At 33.3% G+C, this 23734-nt stretch overlaps 1 protein-coding gene across 5 annotated transcripts in view; it reads right to left on the reverse strand.

Moving 5' to 3' along the window:
* The window catches only part of Robo1 (roundabout guidance receptor 1), a 1243546-nt gene that overhangs the window by 1042394 nt on the left and 177418 nt on the right, over window positions 1-23734 (reverse strand). For all 5 annotated transcript variants that reach the window (XM_045148277.1, XM_045148273.1, XM_045148276.1 and 2 more), the window contains exon 2: window positions 20639-20777. In XM_045148277.1, the coding sequence (XP_045004212.1) occupies window positions 20639-20726 (88 nt within the window). In that variant the 5' untranslated portion in view covers window positions 20727-20777. The remainder of the gene's footprint in view (window positions 1-20638; window positions 20778-23734) is intronic.

Genomic DNA, 23734 nt, shown 5'->3' on the forward strand with positions numbered 1-23734 from the left:
AATGAAATATGTCAATGTAGTTAACATTAATGAGATTAAAAAAATCATCTGGAAGATATTTTTTTTAGGAATATATCCCCCTGAAGTTTTCCTCTGAGGTGAGATAAATGCTAAGGAGACATTCCAAAATGAGGGTTAGCACAAACCTCATCAGCTGAACAGACTCAGTATTGAAGCAGATGAGCAGCTGCCTATTACCTTCACTCAACTGTGTTATTGAAGTATCTGTGCATGCCTATAGGACGAGAACTAGCTGAAACCTAAAGAGAACTGACTGGAACCTAAAGATAACAAGATTAGGATTATGATGAACAAAAACTATTTTCCGATTTCTATTTTTCTATTTTCTATTTTTATATCCACGCTGTGTCCCAAGAGAGAGCATTTCCATTTTTCCATCAGAATCGTAATCCTGGCAAACTGTGAGTGACGAGAAGCACTCTCACAATGTCAAATATTGATTGTCACAAGACACATCAGAAAAGCAAATGTTGAAACTGACTGACAAGTGAAGCGTGGACAAGAGAATGATTAGAAGAGATCAGAGCTTTGGTGTAAGTAAAACTAAAAAAGAAGAAGAAAATCACAGAACAGAAGGACGAAAATGTTTAAAAAAGTGTTAAAATATGGTAGTAGGAGGATGAAAAGCAAAGATAATTAACAATACACACTTGATACTTGAAATACGACTATTTTAAGACAAAGTAATTATGCCAGTGCATGTAATCATATAATATTCCTTAAGATCCATTTAGAATTTATTCCCTTCATTCTATGACAACATCACTAATTATCCTTAACTTACACTGCCCATTGAATACATATTAAAGTGATTAATCTTAAAAGCACTTATATGAACGGAACTTTTAGACTACATTAGAGCAGTCTAATATCATAATGGTCTCCATTTTTGGCTTTGAATAGGACCCAGAGTGAAAACTGTCAGTGGTATATCCACTGGTAAATAGAATAGGATTACAATAGTGCTGGATTAAAATCATTCAAGCAAAGTCTTGTTTCATAAACAGTACCACAAGCTGAGCAGTAACATTACATGTATATCATTGTTATGTCTGCAGTGCTTGGTGGTAACGATTTTGAATGTAATTCATGGTGTGTATTAGGATGTGGAAACAATAAAGTATTGATCATCAGCATGTTCAGCCATTATTCAGAAGATTAGATCAATTTGAGAGCAATAACTTGTAAACGAGTGACTTTCCAAAGGCCAATGTAATCCTTGGGTAAAATTATTGCATAGAAAGTATTCCATATGAAAGCTAAGTTAGCAAAAAGACATATATTTATATAAAGTTAGTTTTTGTTTCAAATTTTTCAGTATATTATGTAAGGACCATAGCTCTATGAATAAAGTATTTAAAAATTGCTTGGCTTTGATTCCATGTTTAGAAATTTAAGTGTATATAGATTTGTTAAAAAGATAACTAGCTTTTTATCTCAAATTAAGAAAAAAAAGACCTGTACAATCATTTGAAAATATTTTTCCCCATAAAGGACTAGTTTTATATACCAATATAAAATATTGGGAACAGACTGTCTTATAAATCTATCACTTGTTTTTTGCAAAAATCAAGAGAATGATGTTGACTTTATGGAAAATAGTGAATAGATGTCTCCCAATATATTTTGCTTCCATATAAAATTAACTTTAACATGGTTATTTTCACAATGGAATGTTATATAATTAATTCAAATATCTATATGATATAGTCTCAATTATTATCCCACAGGGGAATTAATTTCTATTTAACTGACATCCAGTAATAGCATTATAATAGCTGCACCCAGATAATTTATTGAATGTTCTGAAAAATTGGAGAGTATTTTTAAGAGCTTTCCAAATTTTCATCACTATCTCTTAACTTTTCATCACTTCCTGAGATTGTCTCAACACTTTTCAAAACAAAGAAAAACATCACAAGGCAGATTAACAAGTTGTGAAATAAAATACAGTAATCCTGTTTTAGTAATGCTTGTTAAGATGAGAAAAACAGGTATGGAAACATGTTAAAGACCATCTCTAAACATAAAATAGCTTAATTGGAAATTATATGATACCTCAAAAGGACTAAATAAAAAATCTGCTTCTTTCAAAAGAGTTTATGCATGTATATATATATCAGATTCTGAAGGCACTCCCTTGCAGGGCAGTAGCACAATTGTATGATGTGATTTGCTAATATTATTATAGGATTGGGAGTCAGAAAATATGGAGCAGGTTCAAATTCTTGTTCTTATTTGTAAAATAGAAATAATATTTTTCCACAAAGACAAGCCAAGAACTTAAGGAAAATCAAGTGTGAGAACAAACACTAATTTTTCAATAACTGAAGTCCACTGAGTGGTAAATCTGTTGTTATCCAGAAATTAAACATACAGTAAAGTACTTATATGGCATTTTTATACCAATTAGTTTATTAAAATTTATCTTTATTTATCAATGAGTAATCCCCACAATAATGAACTTAGATTATTCATGTAAATATTCTGTGAAAATTCCAAAGTAGTCCTTAAATTAAATTGTGAATGTGAAATTGTGATTGATTTAATGAATATGACAGGAATATTATATCATTAGTAACACTTCTAATCCTGTTCAATTTAGCTCAGATTTACAAAAGATTTATCACAGTACAAATACAAAGTCCAAACATGTCCAGAGAATTAATTACTTCTTGAAAAATTGTTAGGGGGCACAGAGATGGCTCAGCATTTAAGGCACTTGCCTACAAAACCTAATGACCCCAATTTTATTCCCCAATACCCACATAAAGCCAGATGCACAAGTTGGCACATGAAGCTGGAGTTCATTTGCAGTGCCTAGAGGCCCTGGTGAGTTTGTTCTCTATCTGCTTTTCTCTTTCTCCCTTGCTCTCTTTATTTCTCTTTGCCAAATAAATACTAAAAATGACTAGGCCTATGATACCATATTTTACCATTATTTTATACTGTGATTTTTTTTTAAATACAAAAACTGATACAACTTTGGGAAATGATCTTACACCTTACTAATAATTTTATTACACTTTTATTTTTGCAGTCTACTCAACACACTCATTTTGATATAACACATTCAGTGGAAGTAGTGGGCAACATAAATATGTGTTTTAGGACATAGTATTGCATGTATAATTTGTTTTTATGGGCTTTTCATTTGATGATCCCAGTCTGTTCTCATCATGTGGTCTTGCTCACTTTTCATCTGGGTAGCACTTCCAATAAGTTTGCATGCTTTCATTGCAATCATTTTAAATTCCAAGTGAATTATTACCACTCCGTCCATTTGGATCATTCAAACCCTGAAATATTATCATTTTAGAAGTGCATTGCAAATCCCCATGGATGAGAACAATATGGCAAGTGATCTGAAGTAATTCCAGTGTGTTTCTGTTTTGTTAGCCTGGGAAGAACACATGCACATTGTGTGAGGACAGCAAACGGAACAGCACACAGCACGGACTGTATCTGTTCTTATTTGTTGCTACTGATCCACAGCTTTCCTCAATAAAAGTGTATAATTTTTAAATAAGGCCTTCACAATTTTTAGGATGGGTATTTTCATTAATTCTTCATAAATTTCATTTCACATGACTCGGTTTCCCATGAAATTTGATTTACTTGTGTCATGAAAACCTGTGTCAGGAATTCCAGAATAATTGCTTCATGACTTCAACATAGTCATTTTTATAATTTAACTGAATTGATAATGCTAGTTCCATTGGCTCTAATTTTAAAATTGGACCATTAGACATGGGTGCATTTTCTTTGTCCACATCACCATATGGTTTTGAGGTTTTTATATTAAACCCCTTTTCTTTTTCCAGTCTTCTCTAAAGCTAAATGACTCTTGGAATTTTAGGCAGTAGTTCTAATTCTTAATCATACTTTTAGTTTAAATCTCAACTTTCTTCCATTTTTATATTTTCATTCCTTCATAATGTGTTATTATTTGGTTACCTAACTCATAACTGATTGTATCAAAATTACTTAAGCTCTGACTATTTCACCTATCAAGTAATTATTGAATTATTGTAATCATCTTGTCATCATCTATATTCTATATTCTTTTTTTTTTTTTTTTTTTTTTTGGTTTTGTTTTGCTAGGTAGGTTCTCATTCTTACCCAGGTTGACCTGGAACTCACTATGTAGTCTCAGGTTGGCCTCAAAGTCACAGCCATCCTCCTATCTTTGCCTCCCAAGTGCTGAGCTTAAGGGCATAGGCCACCATGCTCGGCTATCATTTGTATTCTTACCTATTGTTATTTACTGTGATCAATTTGACTGCTTATATAAATCAAAGATGCTATAACAGTGTGTTTCACTCATTTTTGCTGCAGTTTTCAGCAGATATTGGTAGATCTGTGAAGTTTACATAGTCTTTCCATACCTACCATATAGCAATTTAACTAAATATGTGCATTTCTTTAAGCACTCGTTGAACTTTGTGAAAGATAAGTGCATTATGATATGATGTAAAGAAAATTTTACTTTACTAATTGACATATTTCAAATTTAAAACAGCAATAAATACAAACATATAAAAGGATAATTGTTAGACAAATTAAAATAAAAAATTAACTTCCTGTTTGATAATTAAACTTAATTTGCCCATGGCTTGATGTAGCAACTATGTCATTGTATGTCTTATCTTTCTGGTAATTTTCAAATATGTTTTCTAATCAATAGAAAACTTCTGACATTTACTTGGTTTCTAGAAAAAGAAAAAAAATAAATGAATAAGATGTGCATAAAGATCAAGTTCTATTTTTTTAAATAGTACATGATTGGTCATATTTCATACCAAAATTGTTGCAAAATGGGTTAGGTATCCTTTAGTTTGTTTTATGTCATAATTTCAAATATGTGGGATTTCAGTGACTTATTTGTGCTTTAAAGTACTCATATGCTAAACAATATAGTAAATTATAATAAAATTGTTACTGTAATCTAAAAGGATGATATAGTTCTATAAAATATTCAGAGCTGCCACTCATTTCCCATGTTTGCCCTGGAGCATGCCCTCACTGAATGAGTACAACTGCCAGCAGATATAACCTGACATTCCTTCATACTTACAAGGAAATGTTTTTCATGTTTTGTCAAATTTGACTTTAATTTGGTCTTGATGTGAAGTTATGTCATCTGTATGTTCCATAAGAAATTATGATTTTTCTATATAGTTTAATATTTTCTGCTCACTAAATACTATTTCTGATATTACTTGTGGAATAATTTCAGGCACCTTTAAAAGGTTGAAAGGACTTTGTAAGATCTACTCTTCTGAGAAAGTAACTAAGTATTCTCACATCCATTACCTACATAAAAATTCATTTCTTTAATACTAGATATAATATTTTATTCATGTATAACTTTTCTGATTTCTAAATAATTACTAGTAACACAATGTAAAAATAATAATAATGGGCTGGAAAGATGGACATTTCCCTGCAAAGCAAAAGGACACAGATTGAATATCTTAGATGCACAAGGTGGCACATGCGTCTGGAGTTCATTTGCAGTGGCTGGAGGCCCTGTCACATCCATTCTCTCCCTCTCTCTCTCACTCTGTCTTTCCCTCCCTGCCTCTCTGTCAAAATAAAATAATTATATATATATGTTTGTGTGCCTGTGTGTGTGTGAAAAAGTTTTTTTTTTAAATAATAATAAAGAGAAATGAAGGGAGGAGGGTATTTAATAGGTTGATACTGTGTATATGTAAGTACAATGATTGAGATGGGGAGGTAATATGATGTAGAATGGAATTTCAAAGGGGAAAGTGTCAGGGGGGAGGGAGGAAATTACCATGGGATATTTTTTTATAATCATGGAAAATGTTAATAAAAATTTAAAAATTAAAAAAAATAAAAATAATAATAGCTATAGTTTATGGAATATTATAATGATATGCATAATTATGTAACAATACTTCATGATTTATATTTAATCTTCTAAAGCATATCGTAAGGAAATATTGTCTCCTTTAACAAGGCAAACATAAAACAATGAAATAAAACTTTAGGGTGTTTCCTTATGTACACATACTTTGTACAGATGGTAAGGAAATCAAGTAAGTCTGAGGATAAAGTCAAAGGCATTGATTATCAAGTGTATTTATATTTAATCATACAATACTTTAAAATATTACTTTTATACACACCTAGAATATCTTACAAAAATGAAATAAGATAATATATTACACCAATATTAAAACAGAAAAGCCTTATAAATTGAGAGGACAAATAATTCTAAACTACATACATGAAAAACTAAATAATCCAAACACAGTGATAACCAAAATGTATCTTCAGGTATTTTTCCAATACTGTGAAACTATTTCTGTGTTTATGGAGAGAATATTAGAAACTTGGCCAACATGAACATGCTCTTCAAAACACTTCTGAAAGGATTCTCATTCCCTTGCTAGGCCTTGATCTTGATTTCTGATTTTTTTTTTTTTTTTCCTGAGGTACTCTAGCTCAGTATGACCTGGAATTCACTATGGAGTCTCAGAGTGGCCTCGAACTGATGGCGATCCTTTACCTCTGACTCTCAAGTTCTGGGATTAAAGGTGTGCACCACCACACTCAGTGATCTTGATTTCTTAAGCCTTGTTCTCTTTTATTTAATTACCTTTGAACTTCCTTTTCAGTTTTTTTTTTTTTTTTTTTTTTTTAAGACAGTGTCTGACTTTTTGGCAGATGCTTAGCTAACTCACTATGTAGCCTTGGCTGGCTGCATACTATTGCACTATTGACTACCCTCCTGCCTTCAGTCCACTAAATTTCAGATTACCACCATGAGCCAAGTGCCTTATTTGGTTTTTCCTATTCAATCTTAATTGTCATCTACATTATTTCTCCTGTATTTAATATTTTAATATTAAGTTTCTGACTGGTAAGAATGCCATTTCTTACTGATATGCAGAATAAACAATAATTTATATATTAACATTATAAAGTCATGCATTTTATATAATTTGTATTTTATTATGTTTCAAATGAAGATATTTTGTTCCATATCAATTTTTAAACTCAATGCATTACAAGGGATCTATTACTCTGTATATTTAAAATGGGCAGTCCTGGGCTGGAGAGATGGCTTAGCGGTTAAGCGCTTGCCTGTGAAGATTAAGGACCCCGGTTCGAGGCTCGGTTCCCCAGGTCCCACGTTAGCCAGATACACAAGGGGGCGCACGCGTCTGAAGTTCGTTTGCAGAGTCTGGAAGCCCTGGCGGGCACATTCTCTCTCTCTCCCTCTATCTGTCTTTCTCTATGTGTCTGTTGCTCTCAAAGAAATAAATAATTGGAAAAAAATATTTAAAAAAATAAAATGGGCAGTCCTGTGGAAATGAAAATATCAAGTGCATAAAATTTCCTAGGGAAAATTTAGGCAACCATGTCTTTAGAATTAAATTGTTGAATACAATTTCAAGAGCACTGATTCATTGAGTGAAAATAGTTTGACTTCATTAAAATAAAAAAATTTGTAGAGAATTTAGTAGGTGTAGGCCCTCTTGTAGCCCACACTTGGTGGTAGCTTGATATGGAGAGTGGGCTTATGTTTGGATATGGTTCTAACTTGTTTCTCAGCTCCAGCTAAGGTCCCGAACCACTGAGGGGATCAGTTAGCCAAATCAAGAGCAGTTGGTTCCCCACCATGGCTGTGTGCCACTATTGCACTTGTGTGGGCTTCATGACAGGTTATTTGCTGCCAAGTAGGTTAGACCATGAGTTGCTTGGACAGATCTTGGTCATTTTCCCCCAGTCACCCATATAGCACCCTCTGGCACAAGTCACGCTGACTGTCTGGGGACTATCTCTCTTCCAGCCATGCCATTCCATTTTATGTGTGAACTATATAAGGTATCTTCAGTAGTAGGGTCTTACTGCTAACCTTTGGTGGGTCATCAGCACTCTGACAGAAATCTTTCTTTCTCTTAGGAAACCGTGTAGGTCTCTCTGATCAAAAGCTCATTTTGGGGCTGGAGAGATGGCTTAGTAGTTAAGCACTTGCCTGTGAAGCCTAAGGACCCCGGTTCGAGGCTCGGTTCCCCAGGTCCCACGTTAGCCAGATGCACAAGGGGGCGCACGTGTCTGGAGTTCCTTTACAGAGGCTGGAAGCCCTGGCACGCCCATTCTCTCTCTCTCCCTCTATCTGTCTTTCTCTCTGTGTCTGTCACTCTCAAATAAATAAATAAATAATTTAATAAAAAATTAAAAAAAAAAAAAAAGCTCATTTTGGATGATAGCCACATGCTGGTACTGGGAGTTACAGGTCAGTGCCCACTAAGGAAAGGAAGAAAAAGATTACTAATATAAAAGAGTTAGAGAGGAGAGAGAGAGAGAGAGAGAGAGAGAGAGAGAGAGAGAGAGAGAGAGAGAAAGGGAAACTGTGGAAGATTAAGGTCAGTCTCCATGGTACCTTCTCCAGTGTCTTATGGCTCAGATATTAAGGGTTATCTCATTTGTCAGGTGTTAACTTTACTTCTCATTTTCTGATAGACAAAGATCCTAAGGAGAGAACCACCCCATCATTTCTCAAAAGGGCTCCAGATGAAACTAAGAACGATTGGCAAAACAAGCAAGGGTGCTGTTTTCCCGGTGAACCTGGTACCAGCACAAGGGTGAAGGAAATCAACACAGAGAAAAATCAACTCCTACCAAATCAGATATCCAGGGACCCAGAGGCCCCGAACACCTCATCACTGAAGCAGACCAAAAATGAACCCAACATGGCTCAGGGTAATTTTGCGCAAGAAGGGGAGGAAAGAATGTCAGAGCCACACATTGGGTCATGATATGCAGAGACATGTATCCTCCCCATAACTGTGGGGTAACTCCAGAATGCATGACACATATACCTCAACAAGGAGGGGCTAGTGGGAGGGGGTAGGACATGGATGCCCTTACAATGGTACCAAATTAACTGTACTAGCTGAGTACAAACCTAATTAATAAAATAAATAAGTAAATAAATAAATAAAAACTTTGGCCACTGCAAAGGAGAGTAAACAGATGAGCTTTACAGTAGATAAATAAATTACAAAACATATGTGATAAATTATTTAAAATATGGAATGAATTCCTAAAGTCAATAATAAGAAAATAATCAACAAAATTACAAAAGTGTTCAAATAATCTGGACACGTACGTCACTAAGGAAGACATACAGATGATAATGAAACATAATGAGCCCACATACTATTAAAAGGATGCAAGTGAAAGCAAGGAGGTGCCACTCTGCATAAAACAAAAATGTAAAAATATAAAAGACAAATGCAAAATGTTGGCAAGATGCAGAGTAACAGGAGCTATTAGACATTGCTTGGGGTGATGCAAATTGCTACAAACTTGGCTTAGCAAATTCTCACAAAGCTGAATTTTGTTTTATTATAAAAGTTCTGACCCAAGCTTGATACCTAGCTCTTGCAAGGTAGATGCAGGAGAAGCAAGAGTTCAAGACCACATGCTGTTATTTAGAGAGGTAGAGTCCAGCCTAGGCTACATAAGACCTGGCATCAAAGCAACTATTAGCAATCACAAAAGAAAACCAAACATATAGCAACAACAAGGTTCCTCAATAGGAAAATAAAGTGATTCTAGAATTGTGGAAGCATGATATTAAATATATGATTTTAAAGATTTACGTTATTAACATTTGATACCATAGATATAATCAATATGCTATTTTCTGGTTGGGAGAGCAATATTATCATTTTCTCATATGTTTTACCAAATAACTTGTATCCACTATTTAATTGGTGAATATTAAACAACTATTTTTTCTGCAAATAACTATATTTACTATATTTTTCAAAATAAATCATTATAGAAGCCAGTTCTTGGTATCAAATCCACAATGTTTCATGCTAGGAAACATGTGGCAAAAGAACGCAGCCTATTCTCAACCTGCTGTTTTTTTTCTCCTAGGGAATTTCCAAGAAACAATTTTACCATCTTACTGATAAATAAAACACCCATTTCAGTACTGTGTATTCTTATGGGGAATTCCGTGATCATGTTGCCCAGGAAGACCCCAGTGCACGGACTTGGTTTTGTTATAAAAAGTTTTCTAAATTTAAATCTAAATCTAAATTTTAAACATGTATTTCTGATATAACTATATCAGGAATATGCCAAGTGGCAACAATTATTTATTTAAATATCTTAGATTTTCTGAAATTTGTTTCATTTAAAGATAGCAGCTACATTATTACTACTGAGAGAATCAGCACTTATTTTAGATGGAAAGTATTCATAAACCATTTTTACGTTAGAAATTTTTACATTAGAAAGGAAAAATCTGTGAAAAGTAAATTTATAACAAAATAGAAGAAAGATATTTAGAGAAACAAGGTTTGAGGAAAGCTTGGCTCCGTGGCATGCGCACATGATGAACAGAAGCAAGTTAATGCTCTGAACCCAGTTTGTTATAATCATGTCATAATACCTGATGACTCAATTGTATGTGAAACACTGGGCTTCTAAAGGATGAATATACTTGAAAGAACATTTACATAGAAAAGGAGCATTTGCAACAGACATCTTTATGGAATTTATATGCAAAATATTTATTTAAGTACATGTATCATCCAAATACATTGGTAATTTAAGATATCTATTAACACTGATTAAAATATGACAACTTCGGGGACTTTATGATGCCTTCAATGAGTAGAGTGCTTATTACATAGCATGAGGACCCAAGTTGGAGCTCCAGCACTCAGGTTAAAAAGAAAAAGAAAAAGAAAATAGTGCATGGTCAAAGTTCAAACAAAGACTCATTCACATGGAAATGAAGCAGGTGTGATATAGGAGGACACCTGCCAGCCACCTCTGTCCTACCCAAATGTGCATAAGGGGCAGCACATCTGCATACACACACACACATATATATATATACACATAGATGTATATATATATATGATATTTCCATATATCTATATCTTTCTATCTATCTATGTATATACCACACTCTCATAACACACACACAGCCCAGAAGGACATGTCATGATACAGCTTATCTTACTTTGAGAGGATAAAGTTTTATTTCTTTGGAACAGTTTCTAGGTATTGGCTTGACATTTATGAATTAGTTAGAATACAATCACAAAGCTGATGTATATTTAAACTCTTATTTTTTATTTTTTATTTATTTATTTGAAAGTGACAGAGAGAGAAAGAGGCAGAGAGAAAGTGAGAGAGAGAGAATGGGCATGCCAGGGCCTCCAGCCTCTGCAAACGAACTCCAGATGCGTGCTCCCCCTTGTGCATCTGGCTAATGTGGGTCCTGGGGAATCGAGCCTCGAACCGAGGTCCTTAGGTTTCACAGGCAAGTGCTTAACCACTAAGCCATCTCTCCAGCCCCTATATTTAAACTCTTATTTAAATTTATATACACATATATAATGCTCAAAGTTATATATTTATATTTATTCAATGACACACACACACATATATCATAATTTAGAATGCATTCTCTTTTGAGGACCATTCTAACATGTTCTACTTTCAAAGCTCAAAGGTATACAAACTTCTTGTATTATGAGAATGTTTTCCATAATTCCATAATGCAAAATAGCCATTACTTATGAAATGTTAAATCAATAAAAGGGACCATTTTCAAAGCAATTCTCCCATGTGAAATCATGGCAGAAGCCTACCCTTTCATACAACAAAGGGCACATTGCTTGGATAGAGGACAGACTCAAGTAACAAGAGAAAGCAGAGTGGATCAGAGTGCTCTGAGAAATCCAGGAAGAATACTTGAATGAAGTAATGACAGAGTCCCAGGCAAATGGAAACTGTTTCACCATAGACCTTCCAGACCCACAGGCACAGTTACGACAGCTGCTCCACATAAACTCTATCAGTCATCATCTAGGACAGCGCCTCTTTCTATTAACCAAGCAATAGAGAAGCAAAAATTACTTAAAGCAGTCCACATGAGGCCCTCAGTTTGCTGCAATGCATTCTGATGGCTTAATTATAGGGACCATGGGGCACATCGGGTTTTGCGGGTGAAGTACATCACAAAGGCCATATCATCATGCAAAATTTCCTGGTCTCAACAGCCAGGTTACAAATGCTAGTTTCTTCATTGCGTGTCTTCAGGCTGACTATATATGTTAGCCAGCTTCCATCTACTCAAACAATTAAATGCAGATTCACACTAGAAGACCATGGCTGCTAAAGAGACACAGAACTCAAGTACAGCTGGCAATTCCTGTAGGTATTAAAAGCTTATGTTTACCAGGGTGATGGTCTTTAGGAAGTAACTAGCACTGATTTTTCTCCTTGCATATTTGTTGTTTCAAGACTTGACATGTTTATTGATAGAATTTCCAGTTCTTTTTAATGCTCAAAATCACACAGGTGTGTGTGTACTTGAATTTCAATATGCATGTCATAGCCAAATAACATTTAGAAAGTATCTGTTTCAATTTGTTACCAAATATGGAGTGGGCACCTATAACAAGACAATGGCACTAAGAACAAATCATATATATGAAATATTTTACCATATATTAACTCTATAGTTTGTGTAATTTTAATCTCGAGTATTTTCTTCTTGTCTTTAAAATTCTAGTAGTGCTAATATCTATACAAATCACATTATTAAGTATTCTACTCATATTATATATGTATAGTATATATGGATGATTACTTTTAAAAGCATTTTGAGTACATTATGAATTTAATTTCAAAATAAAAAGTCAAGTACTCAAATAGATGCATATTTTAATTCTCATAATCTTTCCATTTTAAATTTATAAATAATTTTACATTTTAACTCCTTTGAAATACACTTATACTAAATCTAATCATACTGTGACATTCTGTTTCTGTTTGATGTTGTTCTTTTATTATTTTTTATTTATTTGAGAGAGAGAGCAAAAATAGGGATATCGAGGCCTCCAGTCACTGCAAACGAATGCCAGACATATGTGTTACCTTATGCAACTGGCTTATGTCGGTCCTGGAAAGTCCAACCTGGGTTCTTTGTCTTTGCAAGGAAGTGCCTTAACCCCTAGGCCATCTCTCCAGCCCTCTGTTTTCTTTTTGGTCCATGCTTAAAGAATAAAATGTTTGGATCTCTATCTGCTTCTCTTTTCCTATAACTTACTATTATTATTCACTTCCTTGAAAACAATTTTCTATTTTACTTAAATTGCCTCTTTGTCATCACTATTATTTTAATCAAAATGAATTACAAACCATATTCCATATAACTTTTTCTATTAAGTTCTTCATTCATTATTGCTCATTCAATGACTAATTTCTATGAGTTCTTAGATACCATGTTGATATTTGAATATCTTTGGGAGTATCATAGTGAAATTCATTATTATTTGATAATCAGTTGTATAGTTTATTTTAAACATTTTCCTCTACCGATATTGAGAATGAAAGGTACAATGAATGTTTCACTTATTTTTTAAAATATTTAATTAAGTTATTTATTTGATCAAGAGAAAGAGAGGAAAAATCAGAGAGAAAGAGAGAATGGGTGTGCCAGGGCCTCCAGCCATGGCAAAGGAACTCCAGACGCATGCATTCCCTTGTTCTTAGGTGAGTCTTGGGGAATCAAACTGGGGTCCTTAGGCTTCACAGGCAAACTCCTTAACCAGTAAGCTATTTCCACAGCCCTGTTTCACTTATTTTATTTATCTCAAATTTAAAAAAGAATTTTGTATGTATAGATGCTAAATAAAATTTTGTTTAATGAATAAATCAAAGATACAAAGATACAAATTCAATTATTACTTGCCCACTTGAGTTAATAATCAATATAATCTTACTGGGCTACTTCTGTCCTTAAAATTTCTCACTACTTCTTAGACTCATAGGTTGATCTGTTGGGCATATGCTAAAATGCTCTTACAGTAAGCCTTGAGTGGGAACAACCACACACTCCTTCGCATGTCCCCTTCTCATCCACTCAATGGAACATCATGCATCTTAAATTCAAAGTTCTTTCCTTCAGCACATCCTCCATTCACTTCCACTCATACCTTTCTAACTTTGCAAAATCCTAAAGCTAAATTATCCATTAGTTTGTCTTTCAATTGGCACATAATAAATGTGAACTTCCCAGTTTTGTGTTTTTAATCTTCTTGTTTACCTCTTCCATGAATCTTCCCTGAAGCCCTGAAAGTTTATATGGACTCTAGTCTATAAGTCTCCTAAGGCTTTTCAGATAGTAAATATACTGTGTTCCATTGGTGGCTCTTTTCTCTCACAAGGATCTTATGGCAGCCAATCTCTCTTTTTATATTAGTCTCCCAATATGTACAAAAGGATTTTAGTTTTCCATTTTGGCTGTCAATATTTTGCTAGCTATTCAATTTGAATTAATTTCTTTGTTCACACCATGTCTATTAGGAGAATTGTGAGAACCAGGAACTTTATATCTACCATGCTGATGAATACCCCAAGCATTTCAAAAATTTCTGGCAGGGAACATGTCTAAGGGTGAGTTTACTGTTAATATATACTTCATCTTATAGTTTAAATTCAATTGTATTTTAATGAAAAATCATCTCAAACTAAATGAAAACATGCAAATTTCATTTAATTGAAATTTTGGGAAAAAAATTTAAATTTGGAAGTACCAAATAACTAGGAAAACTAAATGAAAATACAAAAAAAATCTTCAAACTGTCTTGTATACCCATGAGGCTGTGAAATCATTGCAATAGTGATTTAAACAAAATGTTGGATAATTAATAGCCTTTTGGTAGCATTAATCTACTATAATTTAAAAAAATCAAGTCTATAAAGTATGAATGATAAGAGTATGACATCATAAACAGAATCATGATTTCACATACATAATATTTCACTCTTAATAATTGTAAATTTCAGTCACATGTAGCTAAGGAATTGTAAAAAATGTAATCTTAAAGGAGAACATAATATCAAGAAGAGCAGAACATTGTGCTATTGACATAGCATTTTCACTGACATACAATGGTAAAAAAAATGTTTTCTCACTCAGGTTGAATACACCAGATCCCAAAACAGAAAATAAATGCAATTGAAAAATGATAACATCATGATTTTTATTATCCTATCACCTTATCTATTTAGTGTTAATTCAAAAATTAAGTGAAATAAGTTCCTCAAAGAATGGATGTTCTTTAAGTGTAAGCATTTCAAAACTATCTGACTTAAACACTTATTTAAAATGGTTATTAAATTTTATAGGATAAAACAATTATTTGGATGTATTATATCCCTATAAAGGTATAGACTGAACTTGAAGATTTTCATAAAATGGGCCCTCAAAATTTTTGTTAAAAACACCTCATATGTTTCTGAGGTAAAATGATCTATGAAATGATCTATGAAAACTCAAGTTGAGAGAAAATTTCCCTCAAACATAAAATCAAATTATTTTTGTTTAGAACATTTTTCTCATTAGTTAACTGTAAGAGTTAAGTATGTCTATATATTTTGAGCTGACCATAATATTATAATCAAAGAGATAAGTAACTTTCCTGTTAAACACTTGATTAATTGCCAAAAAGGTAGTGTAGTTAAAAATTAATCTTTCTACAAATGAGGAATTTCTATAGAGTCCAATTGAATCTTCTAATTTTGTTCATGGTACTCTGTTATATAAATTAATCTTAACTTTTGGAGAAAATCTTCCTGAAGACAGGAACATTTGTAAGGTTGCTTATGTGAAATATTATTTGTAAAATGTATTCCAAAAGAAAAGCTTGAAGTTTCTGGTGTGTTTATATTTGAGAAGTGCTTTCAGTATATTTTCACATTATAAAGAGATATTAAAAAGTCAGGCATGGTGGAACAAGCCTTTAAACCCAGTACTTGGGATGTAGGGGTAAGAGGATGGCCATGAGTTTGAGGCAATCATGAGACTACAAACTGAATTCTAGGTCAGTGTGGGCTAGAGAGAAAGTCTACCTTGAAAACAAAAACAAAAACAAAATAAATAAATAAAATGAGCAAGTTTGAAGTAATCCATCAAATCTATCAAAAATCTAATCAGTCATATGAAATATCAAATATGACAGTTAAGTATATACAGAAACTCTGGGCTGGAAAACTGGCTTAGTGGTTAAGCACTTGCCTGTGAAGCCTAAGGACCCCAGTTCAAGGCTCAATTCCCCAGGACTCATGTTAGCCACATGCACAAGGGGGCACACGCATCTGGAGTTCGTTTGCAGTGGCTGGAGGCCCTGGAGCACCCCTTCTCTCTCTCTCTTTCTGCCTTTCTCTCTATGTCTGTTGCTCTCAAATAAATTAATAAAATGAATAACTACCAAAAAAAAAAGAAGAATATACAGAGACTCGATGTGGCTAGACTCCCTATTTCTTCTGTTTTTGAGATATTACTTTTTATTGGACATATGTAAGATCCACTTTTATGTTATTACAAACATTTTACAAATAAAAATTGTTTTCATTAAAAAAGAAAACATTTCCTGGATTTACCACTGTACAGTGGAAACAAAGGACATATAATATATGAACATGAATGTCATACTCCAAGTATTAGAACAGAATACTGACGAATTCACTTCAATAACTTCTTTTTTTCAGTACTAGGGATCAAACTGAGGGACTTGAGCTTGCTAGACATGTGCTCTACCTCTGAGCTATCCCTCCAGCATACACAGTTTTATGATTACCCACACACTATATTGACTTTCAAAGGATGAAATAAATATGCAACAGGAGGATGATTGTCAAAATATGACATATTTCCAAAAATACTCAACTTCATATACAGACTAGTGTTTCTTATATATCATTCTTCTTAGATGAGATAATATTTTTATTGGGTGAGAATTCACATCAAAAGCTAATTCAAACTAATACCATTTAATTGCTAGCAGTTACCTTCCTCTGACCATCATACAAAGGTATTAACGTGGTGAAGAATGGCTGGGTGGGAAGAAACAGCATTACATCATTTTAGAAAATCCCACACTCAATGCTTGTTGACATGAGGCAGAGCGGAAGGAAATAACCATGCCAGTACATGAATCTCTAATGAAGGACAACACAGCTGCCCATTTTGAGAATGAAGAGTAAAAATAAATAAATAAATCATGCTTAGCTTTAAAGTGGGCAGTCTGATTTATTCAAATATAAACATATCCCTGTAGGCTTTTCCACATGCATTTTCACCCAATGTCTTGCATAGTATTTTAGAATTAATGTTTGTTATCATAGAGTAAAAACATTCAATGCAATTCCAATATTGGTGAAATTTATAATTGCACATTTATCTTTCATCTTTCTTGACATCTGTTTCAACTAAAGATTGATATTTAGAATGTGAAGATGGAATATCTGTCCCATTCCTCTCCACCAGTGATTGAATAGAGAGCTTACACAGCTGAGATGCTGCAGGCTCAAGAGAGAGCTAAGGATGATTAAGAATATATTTTTTGTACAAAGTAGAGATAAAGTAAATTCACAAGACCAATTTCTATCAGTGTCCTTAAGAAGAGATGGAGGGTGGTGGTTTTGTTTTGTTTTTCAAGGTAGGGTCTCACTCAAGCCCAAGCAAACCTGGAATTCATTATGTAGTCTTAGGGTGTCCTAGAAGTCATGGCAATCCTCCTATCTCTGCCTCCTAAATGCTGGGATTAAAGGCATGTGCCACCACACCCAGCTGAGAAGGAGAGTTTTTAAAAGGATTTGTACTCAATGAAGGCCACATCTCAATGAGAAAGTTCTAATTATTTTGAGAATCCACTTTCTATTCCTTTCCTTTACTCTCAAAACTTTCATTTTATCCAACAAAAATGTTCCTTGATTTAAATGCACAAGTAATTTTGACTTGCCTCCCTGATATACAAACCAATCCACACACAAAATTGTAAAATCTAACAATAATTTTCAGTGGTACAGGACACTGGAAAGTAAAATAGAAAATATAAGCTCTGAATAATCATTCAACTCACATATTATATTCTGAAGATATTATAATATTAATCCATACCAAGTAATCTATCTTGAGATAGCCTTAACCCCACATTATTGCCGTGAGAATCAAATATGAGAATTATTATTATAGTTCTTCTTTTTCTTCTTCTTCTTCTTCTTCTTCTTATTATTATTATTATTCTTATTATTATTATTTGGTTTTTGAGGTAGAGTCTCACTCTAGCCAGACTTACCTGCAATTTACTTTGTTGTCTCAGGGTGGCCTTAAAATTGCAATGATCCTCTTACCTCTGTCTCCTGAGTGCTGGGATTAAAGGCGTGTACCACCATGCTGGTTTGAGAATTATTTTATTGCTCTTTTATTTTGCATCCTAAGATATCTTGTTACATTAGGCAGCTCTGCTACCTCACCAAATGCTAAAAATACAAATTACTCATTTGTTTAGAAACGCATTACATCTTTTTATTTATCTGTCTTTGAAATGCCTTTCTGGTGAAGGAGAAAGTTATTTTCTTCAGACAGAGTGGCAAAATAATTTGAATGAGAAACTATTTTTAAAGACACTGATATTTGACCTTTAAAGCTAACATTTTTGCTCTCTCTAAGATATACTAAATTCATTCCAGATCGGCTCTCCAATGAACATAATAAAGCAAAAACAACATCAACACTCTGAGCTTCCATTTGTCTCAAGATTAAAGAGAAAGCAGAGCTGCCAGGATGATCAGTCCCGGTGGTGACTTTCCTGACCTTATCATCCAGATCTAGTGCTTCTGGGTGAGGCACTTATGAAAATGACTTCCATCTGCAGGTGTTTGGGAACAGCAAACATAATATTAATTTTGACAAGTAAATTACTTTGTAATAATTTTTGAACTCTGTAATCCTGAAATAATAGGTAACTAATTTTGTGCATCCCATTTGGTGGTGCCCTTCCTTCTTTTAGAGAAGCTATTAACAGAAAATGTGTATATTCTTTAGCTAACTGATAAGATAACCAACCAGTAACCTTTGTGACCAATCTACATATTTCATTTAACAACATCACATGGATGTTAACCTCTTTTTAGATTTCAATCCTTATGTATAAGACCATGATAAGAAAATGATGAAGTTAACATTTTGTATTGAGATGTTGCAGTTCATTTATTTTTTTCAAAAACTGATATAACATTTTGTATAAAATAAAATTTTTATTTCTTTCATAAACATGTATATCCCCTCTACATATGCTTATGCATGCATTGCTTATTTCACCAGATAAATGGGCAGCCCATGGTTGAAGCTTCATGTGACCATTTGAAATTTTATTACTTTCAAAAAGTTAAAAAAAGGATATAATTTATTGACTTCTGTTAGTTATTAACTAGCCTGGGGACTAGTTTAAAGTTAAATGAAACAGTTGTATCTCTTTTTGGAAGTGTGTCTATATTCATTTATTTTCCCAAATATTTTCACAGAAGTATCTTCTTTATACTAATAATTTGTAAGATGAGATAATATGTATATTTGTGATTTTCACATATCTTAATACACAGTTTTCATTTAATTCAAAAATCTCATCCTAATGTTAGACTCAATATTTAGTTCTTGTTTAATCTTTATCAATATTTATGATATAAGTAGCAAGAGAGAAGAATATAGGAATAGGTTAAAAATGAAAATGAGTGCAAATAGTTTGTTAACTCCATTCACCATATTTACACTACCTATATTTTGTTATAAAAAATTGAATATTGGTACATTTAAATTGTGTGGAAATAGTTTATTTACAACTTGATGCTTACAGGTGGAAATATGATCCTTCACTCAATAGTGTAAAAATTGAGGCCCATGAAGTTTCTCAAATATTTAATTTGTGTATAGATACACATGTTTCACTACACCTAATTCCTCTATATAATAAATAAAAAAGGAAGCTTCATATTTTGAATAGTTTATCATATGCCACAGTTTTACAAAAACTTGGGTAACATGGAATATTAGATACAGCAAATTAACTATTTTCAAATTTTTTTGAGAGAAATCATAAAAGTATATTTTGATTAGGACATGTACATATATTTCTTTTGTTCTCTGTCATAACACTGAGGTTAATTTCCTATGAAACACTTTCAGGAAAGCCTTTTATTGAAATGTTATTCTAGCATAATTAACAAAAAATATGCCATCAAAGAAATATGGTTCTACCTTCACTCCTAACAACGGTAACTATGGCAACAACACAGCAGCAGGTAGCCTTTTCATCCTGACATCCCTCATCCCATTAATTAGCATGTCATTACTCTAAAGGAATTCCATTTTTAAATCTTTTACTTTTGATATTCTTTTTCAAAGGTACTGACAGGCATTGAAGCTTTGCTATTCTTTTTGTGCTACACATCTATTCCCCGCTACAATTCTTCTACCACCTGATTCACTTAGTTAATGTAAATCCACATGTTCTGGTAAAAATGAGTTTTCCTTGGAAGATATCATGATAGTATTATGTACTCAAGAATCATCATTTGATTCTTTCTCTTTATACACACACACACAAACAAACAAAACAAACACACATACATTGAATCAATATTTAACACACACAAAATATGAGAAAATTAGGATTAGAGCATATACAGTAAAAATGAATGTAAAGAAAAAAAGAAATACTGGCTAAATATTGATGAAATTACATATACTACTTACCTGGTATCAGCTGGGCCAGAAAGAGTTGCTCTTGTGCCACACTGAGGAGTGATATTATGACCAAAAAAGGAAGCTGTTTCCATTTCATCTTTGCCCCTTCCTTGCATTACACCCAGCCAGTTACACAGATCTCTGTTATCTAGAGAAAAAAAGCCACCAGAATTATTTATTTGTTATGACTAGAATGTTTAAATTATGTTGCAAACAATAAAATTATAGTATAAATAATTTAAATTCAATTTCTGAGATGATTAAACATGTTGATAATGAAAAGGAGCACACCTTGCCCAGGATATCCCAGTCCTGTGGTGATGCTCTACCTTCTTTACATCATGCTGCTCAGGATCAGCCATGGTCACAACTTTGGAGCCTATCATCACATGTGTGCATGACAATAAAGCAATTTGTGGGAAAGAGATATCACCCCCATAACTATGATACCTGAACATGATTCCTTTGCTCTATAATATTTTTATTAATCTTAGTGTGCTTAATTATACATTAAATTTTAATATAATCATAAGCAAGCCTATTCTCCATATACAGGTTGGTACAATCTGCCATTTCAGGTATCCATTGGAGGTATTGGAAGTACAAAACACATATAAAGAAAACAATTGTGAACTTTGAACACATGCAGGATTAATTCTAATTCCTCTTAGTCACATATTAAGAGTGTAATTTGCATTTCATTTTTCAAGGGCTTCAGATAAAGATTTTATACAGACCCTGAGGATACTCAACACCTATCAAAGCAGAGATCCAGATGCTCCTAAGAGCTCATCACTGAAGTATATTTAAAACTCACCACCACGGCTCAGGGAATTTTGCGGAAGAGGGGGCATAAAGGTTGCAAGAGCCATAGATTGAGACATCATGCCCAGTGGTATTCCCTCCCCACCCCTGCAAATAACTGACTGCTACTCCCTCAATGCATAAAACGCAACCCTATAGGGAATATCTGCAACCCCACTGATGAGCGTCCCCAATGGAATGGGGGCAAGGATGAGGGAAAAGAGGGGACCAACACATGATGTATCCATATGAAATATGTTGTCAATAATAATAATAACAACATTAAAAAGGAGAAAGAAAAAGATTTTTATACTGTTTTCCTACTGAGGAAGTTGGAGCATTCTGATAACATGTACAAAACTTTGTTAATAATTTATTCAACAGATATTCGTAGACTGTGTAATATAGGCTGATCACTATACTATTATTGATTTGTCGTAAAAAGCATAGCAAAAGTCTTGCTTTTAACCTAGATACATAAACTAACTAAAAACATATACATATAGTCATACATACATATTATAATAAAGTATTGACATACTCAGTGAACTCTAAGGAATGTTTCCATTTAGGTAAGTGACAGATTTTTCAGAATATAATGTTATAGAAAACTATATATATATATATATGGGATAAATTACATAATGAGAATCACTGTAGCTTTTAATGATAAGCATATGATCTAAATGTGAAAGACACATGTGGGAAGGTGACAGACAAATTAATTTTAAAGAGACATAGCTTAGAACACATAATCAGAATGCACATTTATTTTTAATGATTTTAAAGGGTTTAGATATAATGATAATGGGATCATTGGGGCTAGGCATATAATATTTTATAAGTATATTCTAGAGGATTTGATATTACATTGAAAGTTTGATTCAGATTTATTAATTTAACAATACATGCAATCAAAATAAATAGGTATGCCTATAAATTAACAAAAATAATTTGTTTTAAAGTGTTTGACCATTCACTTCATGACACTCAGAATACCAACTGCAGAAAAAACTTGATTCAGTCCTGGAGGTTATCTGCACATTGCCACCTTGTCTATTTGAGATGAGCTGTCCTGACATTATTACTTATTACTGAAAAGTTAATTTACCAAGTGTTCCCTTAGCAGAGCTGCTTAATCCCCCTGCCAGACAACTATAAATCATTTCACTTCACCCAAGATATTTGGGGATTATTTCCTCCATCAAGAATTCTGTAAACATCTCCCATCAGAGCTCAAACTTGCTTTAAAATCTTGGTTACTGTATTTCCTTAGGTACTATCTGCCATCTTTGTCTTGGGACTAATGTTATTAAAGCAGTCATTACCCTGGTATGTCTTTCATAAATGATATTATATGCTTACATTATTTCTCATGCATTGTATCAGTGTCAAATGACAGATCGGGCTGGCATATCAGCACAAGCCCAGATGAAATGTTCTACTTTTTAATCCATGTAAGGCAATTGCTACCCTGTCCAGAGGCTTTTTTCAGATTTGTCACTCAGTGTCTGGCTGAGAGTTATATTACTCAGGGAAGTACAATTGATCAGTTTCTGCAGAGGAAATGTGTAAGTAAGAGGCATCTGACACATTCTGCTTGGCCAAGTTTTGACACAGTACACTACTTTTCTTATTGGTTACTGCATGCCTAAAGAGGTTATCAATTTCCTCCTCTAATATTTTATTACTATGTGCCCTGCACATCAGGCACCGTGCTTTGAAGTAAACACCATATTATTTTCAAAACAATATTTTTTATTTACAAGCAGAGAGAGACAGTGAGGGAGGAAGAGAAGAGGGAGAGAGAGAGAACTAGAGAGAGAGAATCAAAGAGAAATGGAGGAAGAGAGAATGTGAATGAGCATTCCAGGGCCTCTAACTGCTGCAAATGAACTCACATGCAAAAGTTTGTGCATGTAGCTTTACATGGCTACTGGGGAATTGAACCTGGGTCATTAGGCTTTGCAGGTGAGCACCTTAACCACTAACCCATTTCTCCAGCATAAAAACAACATTCTTTATTTCTTAAATGTACAAACAAGCTTTTTCCTCACTTTATGATGCAAACAAAAGAATATTTCAATTGACAGGCTGTTTATTTCTGGCTTATACTTTGAGAATGCAGAATGATTATCATTTGGTAATAGTATGTCTACTGAAAATGATACTTTAATGTCTGTGGCTAATTATATTTTATTTCATTAAAATTAAATTTTGCTTAATTGTAGCAGGCAGCTGTGAATTCAAAGGTCTTCATCAAATATAAACATTTAAACATTTTTAATAAATACAATAATC

Source organism: Jaculus jaculus, chromosome 4, assembly GCF_020740685.1.
Source record: "Jaculus jaculus isolate mJacJac1 chromosome 4, mJacJac1.mat.Y.cur, whole genome shotgun sequence".
Classification (NCBI taxonomy): Eukaryota; Metazoa; Chordata; class Mammalia; order Rodentia; family Dipodidae; genus Jaculus; species Jaculus jaculus.